The following is a 12,954-nucleotide window of genomic DNA, read 5'->3' as shown; positions in this document are numbered from 1 at the left end:
CGTCGCCTAGGCGCGTGGCGAGACAGCTCGTCTCATGGCTCGCCGAGACGAGACGCGGGACGAGACGGGACGAGACGGAGGCTGCAACGCGTCTCGCCGGGGTCTCGTCTCGCCGGGACGAGACGCGAGACGCCGGCGAGACCCGTTGTGGATGGTCTAAATTAAGAAAGATAAAGTAGCAGACCTGGAGTCCACTCACCCCTTTCTTTTTTGAGTTGTATCAACACTTGAACTTCAGCAAAAAGCTAAACCCACTGTGTCTTTCTCTCTTGTTCACATTTTACTTATTCAAGAACCTTCCTCTTTCACTAAGATTTTACTACTATTGCAGTTTGAATCATTATTCGATACTGGGAAACTAGGATCTTCATCCACTTTTGCTCCTAATCTTTCTGTTTCTCTTCTTTTTTCGTATGGCTTCAACTTCCTAGTACTCTTTCCATATTCATATTTGAAGAGAGATGAGAAATGGGGTCTGCTGGATTTCTCTTCGTTTTCTCTCTGTATTCTCTTTTCCTCATGGATGTTTCCACAGCCCAGATGCCAGGTTCCTCACTTTTTTCTCTACATGCTTTTCGATTTGGTTTCAATGTTTTTTTGGTTGAATTTCTCGAGTATTTTCCACGGTGGGTTTTTCTTTTTCTTGTCATTATTTGCTTTGTCTTCCCAAAATCTCTCCATCTTTTTTTATTGTCAGTTTTGTATAAAACGATGTTTGTTAGTGTAGAGTAAGTTGTATGAGTGAGACGATTAATATGGTGCCTTTTTGCAAAATTCGATCTGTTATTTGCTAAGTAAGGATACAGTGTCATATTTAAGGTGCTGGAGATTTATGACCTATTTGTGACATTTCCTATTTACATAATAAGGAGAATTTTCCACTGTCATAGATATGTGACTTGCTATAGTCTCTTACTTGAGGTTGTATTTCACAGTCATAGAGGCCTAAAATATGTTATTGAAGGAACTAAGGTGGTTTAGCAAGACTCCAATGTTACAGTTGTTACTTTCATCAGCTTTATGATCTGATGTAAATCTGCCATCTTCATAGATGTATTTACTTCAGGGCTGTCCATGTACTCGATTTGGAGACAACCTCTTTCCCTGCTTATTGCTAATACTATACTAACTTTTTAGTAATGTAGGTTTCTGAAACAAATAACTTTGTGAAGCTGAGATTTCTTTATGGCTTGTGGCATCACTGGCATGCTCCTGCTTTACTGCAAACTGTTCTACTATATTTTTGCTGTCACATGTTTTGTTTGAGCTGCAAATGCAGAACAATTCACTCAAAAACCAAATCATTGACATTCTTGGTTAACTAATGTTAGCTTTGCAGGGACATGCTACCAAAACCCTGCTACACTTAGTAGTAGTAAGTTGCTTCATGTCCTTCTGTATGCGTGATGATGAAGTGCATAGGTTTCGATTGATATCATGTTCAATAGAAACCATAGCTCATGCCATGGCTTGTTGTATATAAGTATAGATTTACTTGGGCCTGTTAAGTGATCGCATAAACTCATTTGAATTTACTCTGATACCCAATCACTATAACAATGCAGGTTTTGTGAGTGTAGATTGTGGTGGTTCCAATAATTTTACAGATGAAATAGGTCTTGAATGGAGTCCAGATAACTACATGTTAACTGGAGATATAGTTAACATAGTCGTAGCCAATGAGACCAGAAAACAGTATAAGACACTAAGATCCTTCCCAGCAGATGATAACAAGTATTGCTACACATTCAATGTTGTCAGTAGGACCAGGTATCTCATAAGAGCGACCTTCTTGTATGGAAACTTTGACAACAACAACAATGTGTATCCCAAATTTGACATTTCGTTCGGACCTACACGTTGGGCTACTATAATAATTTCAGATGCTAATACAATAGAGCTTCAAGAGTTAATATTTCTAGCTACAGATCCTACCATCAGTGTTTGTTTGTCCAATGCAACAACTGGTCAGCCGTTTATATCCACCCTTGAGCTCCGACAGTTTAATGGTTCCATCTATTTCCATCAGTTTGAGAGCCAATTTTACCTCAGTATGTCCGCAAGAATAAATTTTGGTGCAGAGAGCGACGAACCGGTCAGGTAGACCTGAAATTTGAAAAGTTCAACTTGCTTTCATTTTTATTCTTGGAATTGGAAGTCTTCAAAGTTTCATTTATGTCGTAGGTTTCCAGATGACCCATTTGATCGAATGTGGGGGTCTGACTCGGTGAGAAAAGCCAATTACCTTGTTGATGTTGCTCCAGGAACTGAAAAAATATCCACAAAGATGCCAATTGATGTCAGCAGGGATGAATGGCCACCGCAGAAGGTAATGCAGACAGCTGTAGTTGGCAGAAATGGATCATTGACGTATCGCTTGAACCTCGATGGTTTTCCTGCTCCTGGTTGGGCATTTTGTTACTTTGCCGAAATTGAAGACTTAGGTCCAAGTGATGCAAGAAAGTTCAGGTTTTTGCTCCCTGGTGCTCCTGATCTTAGCAAGGCTGTTGTTAATATCCAAGAAAACGCCCAAGGACAGTATCGTTTGTATGAGCCAGGATACTACAACATTTCTCTACCATTTGTTTTATCTTTCAGATTTGGGAGGACTTCTGATTCTACAATGGGTCCTCTGCTGAATGCCTTGGAGGTCAATAGATATTTGAAAAAGAGTGATGGCTCTGCAGATGGTGAGTACGAGCAAATTTTCTTAAACATGCAAACTATGTCTTTCTTTTTTGCTGGATTTATTACAGTTGAAAAATAAAACAATTAAAGAGTTCTTCTATTACCTCGATCTGTTCTCCTTTCGTACCCCATATTTTGTTGGGAAGTTGAGTCCATTTGAGCCAGGATCATTTGTTCTTTTGTGTTTAGTAGGTTGAGGAGTTAACTCTTTGAGTGAGGAACCTGGATGAGCTTCCTTTTACTCTCATTCTGTGCTTTCCTCCAACTTGAATAGTCTCTAATTCATTTTAATTGCAGGACCAGTTTTGGCTTCAATAGCCATGTCTTATATATCATTTAAGTGGGCAAATGAAGGCGGTGACCCATGCATTCCAGCTCCATGGTCATGGGTCCAGTGTAGTTCAGATCCTCGGCCAATGATAACATCGATGTAAGTTCTGCTTCTTTCTTAGTTTAATGTTGTAATGACAATATCAGTAGGTTATTCTTCCATTTTAGTTGGAAGTTCAGAATGGATTACATTGCAACAGATAAATATGTTTGGTTGCCGACTTTTGTAACTTAACTTGAACCTGAAAATATGATGATCTGCATCTTTTTCAACCATTTTTGTGCTTGTGCAGTAAACTGTCTCGGAAGAATTTGTCGGGAACAATTCCAGTAGAGTTCACAAAGTTGGGCGGCTTAGTTGAGTTGTAAGTTGCTGGCTCCACTGTTTATTATCCAATGCCACATTTGTTATCCTGGTTCATGATCAAATCTTGTGCACTTTTCATTGCAGATGGCTTGATAATAACTCACTGAGTGGTCCAATTCCAGATTTTTCTGGATGCCCTAACTTAAAGATAATGTGTGTACTCCAACTGTTCTGTTTATTTATTTGCTTTATGGCAACTGATTCATTGTTTCACTGTGGCAGACATCTCGAGGATAACCGATTGAATGGTGAACTGCCTTCTTCCTTGGAAGATTTGTCAAAATTGAGAGAATTGTAAGTTTGAAGAGCTCAAATAATATCTAAATACTAGCTGTCTACCTCATTACATAACTTCAGACAGGATTATGGTGAAATTTCTTCTGAAAATTCCTCCCAATAATTTAAGTTGTTCTTTATTCTTGCTTACCTGCTAATTACTCCAATGGGAATTTTGTTTTTTACTGTAAAAGTGTTGCACTTCCAAAAAATCAATTTTCTGACAAAATGGCCAAATTGGTGTTGTTCAATGTATTTACTTAGTATTTTTTAGTTACATGTATACTTTTCATTAAAATTTTGCTGATTCTCATTTTCATTGGTCGCAGGTACATTCAGAACAATTTGTTAGCTGGGAAAATTCCATCCGGTTTTCTTAATAAAGACCTGAGTCTGAAGTGAGTACTGTCAGTTTATTTACTTTGGACACTGGGGTATATATCTTCCATGGTGAATATATTTTACTGATCAATTGTGAATATTTACTTATTCTTGTAAAATGCTCTCTCTTTGCCTTAACTTATAAAATACGAATAATTTCCAAATGCATTTCAATCTTTATCTTGAAAAGACTTCTAATAAGTTGTTGCTCAGTCTCTATCTGTGACCTCTTAATCATCCATGTTTCAGCTACACTGGGAATGCAGGCCTTCACGAGGAGAAGGGAGGGAGCCATAAGAAAATTATTATCATCGGGACATCAGTTGGAGCTGCTGTTATGCTAATCGCTACCATTACATATTTCTTATTACCCAAAGGAAAGAATAAACCTCCTCGTAAAGGTTAGATTTAAACACTTATAACCAAGGTTTCACTATGTACAACAATCTTACTCGGATGAACACAATAATTATTGCTATATTTGATTTCTGTTAGGAGAATCTCCACATAATTTGCCTCCTCAAAAGCTTGCTTCTTCCCTGGGTGATACAAATACTGAAGCTGCTCATTACTTCACTTTGGCTGAGATCAAGGATGCTACAAATAATTTTGAGAGAAGAATTGGATCGGGAGGCTTTGGGGTTGTATATTATGGGAGACTGCCTGATGGTAAAGAAATTGCAGTCAAACGCTTGACCAATGATTCCTTCCAGGGGAAGCGAGAGTTTACCAATGAAGTATGTAATACTACTGTTTAGCTTGAATTCTGCAACAGTTTGGAGAATGTTAAACCTCTTCAATCACTTGACTACATGATTATCAGAATGATTTATTGAAATTGCTTCCATCTTTTGATTCAACTTTCTTTCTTCGTTTTAATTTTAAATTTGCAATTGGTTTTCTATTAACATAATCAATTTCTATCAATCTAGTTGTCTATAAAGGCAGTAAAGAAGTAGGCCTACGTACACCTGATTTTGAAAAGCAAAGCCTAGTAAATGAATATCCTATGATATGTTAGAGATTTTAGTGTCTGGAAATTTGATGTACTGTTTCATGCATCTTCCAATTATGTTTCCCATTCCTGTTTCTTGCTTGCAAGAGTAATGTAATCAGACTCTAACTCAAGCATGGAATCGTTATTGATTTGCCAATATATCAAACTCATTTACTTTGAAAATGTGGCATTTGTCACATATGATTAGATTTATTTAAGCAACTTGAGCTGGTTAATTTCAGAAATCCATATGGTTAGCTTTTGCATAATTTAATGAACTGTGCAGTAGTGTTATATATTTCAGTCTGCTCTCTCTGATACTGATTTGAGGTGAGAACAGGTTTCTCTTCTTTCAAGAATACATCATAGGAATCTAGTACAGTTTATTGGATGTTGCCAAGAAGAAGGAAAAAGTATTCTCGTGTACGAGTTCATGCACAAGGGGACTCTTAAGGAACATCTTTATGGTATGTTTTTCCATCGAGATATGATCAACTAACCTGATGATAGCTAAACCAATTTGGTATTTTCACAGGGCCCTTAACACTTGGAGGAGGAATTAATTGGATTAAACGCCTTGAGATTGCTGAGGATGCTGCCAAAGGTTGGTTAGCCAGATCTAAATTTCATCCATTACTGAATAAACTCATTTTACTGCATAACAAATGGAGAAGAGAGCTGACCTAAACACAGGCATTATTGATTAGTAGAAAAAACAATTTTTGAAATGTTGTCTCCTTCTGCTTGTTCAGGAATAGATTACCTCCACACTGGTTGTGTTCCAGCAATCATTCATCGAGACTTGAAGACCAGCAATATTCTTCTTGACAAGAACATGAGAGCTAAGGTTTCAGATTTTGGCCTATCGAAACTAGCAGTTGATGGAGCTTCCCACGTGTCGAGCATAGTTCGAGGAACTGTTGGTTACCTTGATCCTGAGTACGTCTTCAACTATTTCTTTCTTTACGAGTGTGTAGTATCATATCCAGTGGAATAGCTACAACTTACTTGGTGTATGATAGTCAGATCTATTCATTGGTTTGCATTTAAACAAGAATTAAATATAAGCTCAGTTTGCATTGTTGTTTTGCTTATGTTCACATGAGTCATTGGCTCTTCCTTCACGCAATGCAGATATTACATCTCCCAGCAGCTTACAGATAAGAGCGATGTCTACAGTTTTGGGGTCATCCTCCTTGAGCTAATATCCGGTCAAGAAGCAATCTCTAACGAAAATTTTGGACATAACTGCCGAAACATAGTCCAGTGGGTAAGAGGGCCTCTTTGATTTCATATTACTCGCTGTTTACTTGAAAAGAAAACTAAAAATTAGCAAAAATGATAAATACTATACGTATCCTTGTGGGCAGGCAAAGTTGCACATTGAGAGTGGAGACTTGCAAGGGATCATCGACCCTGCATTGCACGAATACGACATACAGTCGATGTGGAAGATAGCGGAGAAGGCACTGATGTGCGTGCAGCCCCACGGGAGCATGAGGCCGTGGATGTCTGAAGTCATAAAGGAGATCCAAGATGCACTCGCTATTGAGAGGGGGGCAGAGGCAGTGAGGGAAGGCAGCTCAGACGAAATATCTAGGCGCTCGGCTCACTCGTCCCTCAACTTGGGCTTGTTGGATATCGGCTCCAGCGACCACCACTACTTGGCCATCGATGAATCCATTGCACGCCCAACTGCTCGGTAAAATTCTTGTGATAATTTTTGGTTGGATTGCTTTTGCAGCTAGATTTAGTCACACAGCCTGCTGCTGGGATAAGCCAAAACAGTTGGTGTAGATTTACGGTAAATTCCAGCCTTTTTTGCTCTCTTTTTTAGGATTGGTCTATATATTGTTCATCATTCTTGACCATCTTCAGATTTTTTTTTCTGGGAAATATATCGTGCATTCTGTAAAACTATAATTTTTGATGCGATAATTAAAGTGAATAGTAGTGTCCGTTTCGTTTCTTTAGTTTTTCATTTTTTGTATAGATTTTTTCTGCTTTTATCAATTATTTTCAAGAAGTATTTTAAAATTTACTACTACTATATAAGTTTTCTTTGTGACAAAGTTTAGACATATTGCTTCAGATATTTCTGCTTTTATTTACTCTTAAAAAATATATTCAAATTTAGTTTGATTTCAGCCACAATTTTACGTTCACATTTATGCCCAAAACCTACAACTCCAATATTCTTTTCATCATTTTTTTGCAGTTCTCTAATTTCATAAATTAAATTATTAACTTGTGTTTTATTCATGAATCTTAATTGTAATATGGAGTAATAAAAACTAATAATAACTATAAATAGTATTAATTGTTTTTACATATTTATATTGCAAGTATTGCAAATTGTATATAAATACAAAAATGTAAATAGTTGAAAGTATAATAAAAATAATAATAATAAGTGTAAATAGTTTAAAGTGTTTTCCGTGTTTACATAGCAACTTAGCAGGTATAGAAAATAAATACGTAGATAAGAAGGGGTGTAATTGTAAAGAGAGTCGAAAAGAAGTAAAAATACAAATGCTGCAAGACAAATACTATTTGAGAGAGGACACGTGGGGTGATATTGTAGAAACACCCAACACCTAATCAAATACATTTACAAAAACCAACGGTGCTGATAACCCTAAACTCCTTTCCAATCCCTCAATCTCAGTCGTCGTCTCCTTCCTCACTTCTCAACCCTACGATCCTTCCTCTCGCGCCCAAATTACAAAATTCGACGAATCCCCTTGCAGGTAACGGTTATCCCTCCTGTTTCTCTCTCCCTGCGTTTACCCGCTGCATATCATCGTGATTAGGGTTTCTTTTAATATGCTAGGTTCATGGCGGACGGGCACTCGTCGCACGGAGCTCCCGGGAGCCCTATCTGTGGCAGCCACGACAGCGGAGGCGATCAAAGCCCGCGCTGCGGAGTCCGTGAGCAGGATAGGTTTCTTCCTATTGCGAATATCAGCAGGATCATGAAGAAGGGACTTCCCGCGAATGGGAAGATTGCTAAGGATGCCAAGGAGACGGTGCAAGAATGTGTTTCCGAGTTTATTAGCTTCATCACCAGCGAGTATGTCCACATGGATTTTAATTTTGGCTGCCTTCATTGCATTTTTTGTTGAATAAAAGAGCTGACTTGTTCCGTATTCGAATTGACTTCTTGGGTTTCTGTCAAAACTTGGGCACATGTATTTGCATTTAATTTTCAAGTGTTTATTTAGGTATACGCATCTAGTTTGATCCAATTTTTTGAATTATTTTGTGCGTGCTTATGAGAAATGTGTTAATGTGACTACTGGCTAGTGTTAATGGATAGCCATCTTCGATGTCTTTGGTCTTTCTATGTACATATATCATTAGGTTGTATCGATCTTTTTGAGACCAAAAGCTGAACCTTTTTTGGTGGGTGTGATGCAAGGGCAAGTGACAAGTGCCAGAGAGAAAAAAGGAAGACAATCAATGGGGATGATTTGCTATGGGCTATGGCAACTTTAGGATTTGAAGACTACATTGATCCTCTTAAGGTGTACCTGAATAGGTACAGAGAGGTAATTATGTCCTCATTTTTCCTTCTCCTTACAAGTTTCTTCTTTTTGATCTATATAAAACTCTTTTGTGTTGTGTTGCAACTGAAAATGTGTTTGTTGTTACCCTTTTCTGGAATCTATGATCCTGGACATGCTCTCTGTGGTGGCAGATGGAGGTGAGTTTATTCATATGTTGCTTCCACTACGAAAAACCTTTTTTGCTATAAAAGTTATTGATCTATGCTCAATATTTTTTCCAGGGTGATACCAAGGGATCAGCCAAAGGTACAGATGGATCTGCAAAGAAAGATGGATTACAGCAGCAAATTCCGAGTTCTCAGGTACGCTGTTGAATGATGACCAAAAGAAATAGTATTTCTCTTTCAGACTTGTCTTTTTATAATGGATATAGATTTTTAACGTACTGATTATATGTCAAATTTTCCTGCAATTTCTAAAGCTTCTTCACCAGGGTTCTTTTTCACAAGGCGTGAATTACATAAATGCCCAGGTATCTCGACCACCGTGCTTCTCATTGTCACTTAATGGTCCTGTACATTCTGTGTTTACATATATGTACAAACTTATTTCCTGTCTTGCACAAGATGAGGAGGTTCTTCAAGGAATTCTGAACTTTTAAATTGACTCTTGTTTGCATCTTTGATTCTTCATGGGACTTCCAGATGCACTATTTGACAAACTAATGTATAGCTGCAATATGTTTGCCCAGTTTCTTTATTTCAAATGTTTATATGTGGTGCTGAGTCTGCTGACTTTTTATGAGCTGTTTATGGAAAAGGGAAGTTTGCAAAAGTAATACTCCTTCTGTAGGCAAATTGTATGTTTACATTGAACTATTTGTTCTTAGATCTGTGCAGTTATGTAGTATCGACTGCTATTTACCGATGAAATTAAATAACTTCAATGCTCAGACTATGATTTTTTTCGTTGAGAGGTTGCAAATAGTGAAAAGAAGGCGTTGAAATCTTCTAGACTAGTATCGGTAAAATATGCTAGTGTTATTGATCTCTAATCAATCCAGGCATATCTAACTTGTGGTTAGCCTCCAACCACATGTGTGTTGTTCGAAGCAATATGCGGAATCAGATGTTTTGTGCTGATTGATAGTACTACTCTTTATGCGTTACATTTCCCAGTCGTTGGACAATGTGATTCTTAGCGCAGTTCCCTTTCTCAATTGTAGCAACAAGCTCAACACATGATGGTCCCGATGCAAGGCATGGACTAGAAGTGGATTATCACCTTCGGCCAAATTAAAACCGCCGTGCTGTGCTGTTAAAGATATGGTAGAGCTCTAGATGCATTTTATGTCTGTTGTAAGCTGGTTTCACATTACTGCAAAGCTGTATTTAGTTTTAGATGTTGTAGCCGGTGGAGTCTGTAAATTTCTAGCTTCACAGTTTCGAGAGTCCTATCCATCTAAAGTTTCATCCTTACTATATATCAATACCGCCATGTCTACCCTTTTGTTATTGATTGTGGGAGGTTTCGATATTAGTAATCTAATATACTTCCTCATTCTCTTAAAAATAGAAATTTTCTACTTAAGGAAATTTCTTCTCTATAATGAGAGGAGATTCATTTTCTACTAACACTTTTTCTTTCTATTTCTCTTACTTTACCAATTTTGCATTAAAAGTATTAATTTGGAATTAAATCATGTTTAACTTGTAATGGTGTGATTGTATTCCACGCAGTCTTGCTCCATTTGAATATGGCATTTAGGTTGTCTTTTTCGCAGTAATTTTGGCATAAGGCATGGTAGGGGAAGCAAATACTTTCCTGGTGTCCAAATAGACGTTACATGCTATTTTACCTTTGAAAATTAATATATATATATATAGAGAGAGTTGTGATTAATGTCGAACCAATTTTAAAGACCGAATTAGAGACCAAATCTGGGCTATTAGATCTAGTTTTTTTGATGAGATGTGCTGCTGTGTAAATTTTTCGGTCTTCATTAGCAGCCCATTTTACTTTATTGTATAGGTTTATTACTTCATTCCGTACGTAATATCTTGAAACTACAACATGTTTTTACTTTCTTCCAGTAGGTTTTGAAATGATTCAACATATGTTTCTTTGAATTCATTGACCTGAGTTTTTATTTTATTTACATTAAAAAATGCAACTTATTCAAGTGCGTTTATTACTTCATTCAGAAACGTTATTACTTCATTGGATAATGTTTTTACTTCATTCTAGTAGGACTTCAAATGCTTCTACACATACTTCATTCCAACAATTTATTACATCATTCCATGTGTTTATTACACCATATCAGCGTTGTGGCGGTGGTGATAGATATTGTAGAGAGAAAGAACGGCACGGGACGGCGAAACCGCATTTACGTACAGGAATGAAGTAATAATCCTACTGGAATGAAGTAAAAACCTGCTGGAATGAAGTAAAAACCTAATGGAATGAAGTTAAATCTTCGTAACATGTTAGTATGACTTATTTACCTTCGGATGAATTAAAATAGGCTCGTGATGAAGGCGGAAATAATTGATAAATTTATGCCTCTCATCCATAAAAAACTAGATCTAAAAACCGTAATTTGGTATGGTTCGGTGGTTCGGTCTTTAAGAGTAGATTTGTGAATAATGAGACTCTATATATATATATATATATATATATATATATATATAGGGTGGTGATCAAAGTATAACTAATATTAAGTGTATAACTAGAGAACAAATCTCAACCACTCATTATCTTAATCTAATGACTAAATTAAGTATTCATTTTCTATTAATAAAAATTGCACGGGTTATTTTGGGAAATACATTGTTTCATATTTTGACATACACACCACATACTCTCTTTCTCTCCGGTGAGGCGAGGGATTTCGTGGCGAAGTGCCTCATGCGGGATCCCGAGGAGCGGTGGACGGCGACGGAGCTGCTAGGGCACCCGTTCGTCACGGAGGCGAGCAACAGGGTTAGGAAGTCGACGAAGAGATCGCCTACGAGTGTGATGGATCATTGCTTTTGGGATGAATTGGAGGTTTCAGTTTGTGAGTCGGATCTAACAGAGAGTCCTTCGACTTCGGACTCTCCGGCTGGGAGGATCGGGCGCTTGATCGGAGATGGATTGAATTTCAATTTCTCGGCGGACGCGAGGGATGAGGGTTGGATCACGGTGAGGGACAATGGGATGGGAATTGAAGGAGTTATCGAGTTGAATTATGAATTGATTAATGGAGGTTTAATTGAAGTTGAGGAATCATTGTTTCATTCAAATTGGGATGAAATTAGTAGTAGCAATATTAATGTTAGTAGTTTAGAATATATTCTTGGTGATAGTGACGTACATGATTCTGTACCAATAAGTGTTGCTTTGGAAAGAACGGTTATGAAGGATTTTTGCGATTCAAATCAGCTTTGGAAAGAACGATTATCATTTTCCTCTTATTACTCAGCAATCTTCTCGATGATAATTTTGGCATGCAGCCAAAATTATTTGATTAAGCCTCCCTTTGACTTTCCAGTATTGTTTGGTTCTGGGTGTTTTTGAGCCTCTATGTTTATAGTATAAATTATTTAAGCCGTTGTTTTGCTTTTTACATATTAACAAAATACATCACTATACCCATAATTTTACTTCAATCTTGTTAACAAAAACACATCACTCTTAGCATGATTTAACTTCACTCTTGTTTACAAAACAAATCACTCTTAGCATGATATTACTTCACTCTTGTTTACAAAACACACCACTCTTAGCATGATTTTACTTCACTCTTGTTTACAAAACAAATCACTCTTATTATGATTTTACATCACTCTTGTTTACAAAACACATCACTCTTAGCATGATTTTACTTCACTCTTGTTAACAAAAACACATCACTCTTAGCATGATTTTACTTCACTCTTATTATGATTTTACTTCACTTTTGTTTACAAAACGCATCACTCTTATTATGATTTTACTTCACTCTTCTTAACAAAACACATCACTATTAGTATGATTTTACTTCACTCTTGTTAACAAAACACATCACTATTAGCATGATTTTACTTCACTCTTGTCTACGAAACACATCACTCTTAGCACGATGTTCCTTCACTCTTGTTTACAAAACACATCACTGTTACCATGATTTTACTTCACTCCTGTTTAAAAACACATCACTCTTAGCATGATTTTACTTCACTCTTGTTTACAAAACACATCATTCTTATTATGATTTTACTTCACTCTTGTTTACAAAACACATCACTCTTAACATGATTTTACTTCACTCTTGTTTAGAAAACACATCACCCTTAGCATGATTTTACTTCACTCTTGTTTACAAAACACATCACTCTTATTATAATTTTACTTCACTCTTGTTTACCAAACACATCACTCTT

General features: G+C 36.9%; 2 protein-coding genes across 4 annotated transcripts; both read left to right on the top strand.

Moving 5' to 3' along the window:
- The first annotated feature begins 205 nt into the window (after positions 1–205).
- On the top strand, positions 206–7,012 carry LOC121748419 (probable LRR receptor-like serine/threonine-protein kinase At1g67720). Of its 2 annotated transcripts, XM_042142773.1 has the most exons (16): positions 206–547; positions 1,340–1,375; positions 1,566–2,100; positions 2,185–2,690; positions 2,986–3,118; positions 3,312–3,383; positions 3,470–3,538; positions 3,608–3,679; positions 3,991–4,059; positions 4,292–4,443; positions 4,538–4,779; positions 5,380–5,506; positions 5,575–5,643; positions 5,792–5,978; positions 6,174–6,309; positions 6,410–7,012. In XM_042142773.1, the coding sequence occupies exons 1-16, from the start codon at positions 469–471 to the stop codon at positions 6,743–6,745; spliced, it is 2,820 nt and encodes a 939-aa protein (XP_041998707.1). In that variant the 5' UTR covers positions 206–468; the 3' UTR covers positions 6,746–7,012. The 2 variants fall into 2 exon arrangements, with proteins under 2 accessions (XP_041998707.1, XP_041998714.1); XM_042142780.1 differs by lacking the exon at positions 1,340–1,375.
- Positions 6,777–10,062, top strand: LOC121748431 (nuclear transcription factor Y subunit B-8-like). 2 transcript variants are annotated; one of them, XM_042142800.1, is made up of 8 exons: positions 6,777–6,843; positions 7,708–7,789; positions 7,873–8,112; positions 8,461–8,590; positions 8,740–8,745; positions 8,830–8,910; positions 9,042–9,080; positions 9,774–10,062. In XM_042142800.1, the coding sequence occupies exons 3-8, from the start codon at positions 7,877–7,879 to the stop codon at positions 9,816–9,818; spliced, it is 537 nt and encodes a 178-aa protein (XP_041998734.1). In that variant the 5' UTR covers positions 6,777–6,843; positions 7,708–7,789; positions 7,873–7,876; the 3' UTR covers positions 9,819–10,062. The 2 variants fall into 2 exon arrangements, with proteins under 2 accessions (XP_041998734.1, XP_041998726.1); XM_042142792.1 differs by having other exon boundaries at positions 9,030–9,080.
- The last annotated feature ends 2,892 nt before the right edge of the window (positions 10,063–12,954 follow it).

The sequence above is a fragment of the Salvia splendens genome, chromosome 1 (assembly GCF_004379255.2).
Source record: "Salvia splendens isolate huo1 chromosome 1, SspV2, whole genome shotgun sequence".
NCBI classification, from domain to species: Eukaryota; Viridiplantae; Streptophyta; class Magnoliopsida; order Lamiales; family Lamiaceae; genus Salvia; species Salvia splendens.
Note: the sequence above shows the minus strand (reverse complement) of the source record. Positions and strands in the feature narration are given on the sequence as shown.

Excerpts from the sequence above, each read along its gene's own strand:
- LOC121748419 (XM_042142773.1), top strand. The coding sequence starts at position 469 with ATGGGGTCTGCTGGATTTCTCTTCGTTTTCTCTCTGTATTCTCTTTTC. Across the intron at positions 4,060-4,291 it reads AATAAAGACCTGAGTCTGAA|CTACACTGGGAATGCAGGCC; the intron begins GTGAGTACTGTC and ends TCCATGTTTCAG. Across the intron at positions 4,444-4,537 it reads GAATAAACCTCCTCGTAAAG|GAGAATCTCCACATAATTTG; the intron begins GTTAGATTTAAA and ends GATTTCTGTTAG.
- LOC121748431 (XM_042142792.1), top strand. The coding sequence starts at position 7,877 with ATGGCGGACGGGCACTCGTCGCACGGAGCTCCCGGGAGCCCTATCTGT. Across the intron at positions 8,113-8,460 it reads ATTAGCTTCATCACCAGCGA|GGCAAGTGACAAGTGCCAGA; the intron begins GTATGTCCACAT and ends GTGTGATGCAAG. Across the intron at positions 9,081-9,773 it reads TGAATTACATAAATGCCCAG|CAACAAGCTCAACACATGAT; the intron begins GTATCTCGACCA and ends TCTCAATTGTAG.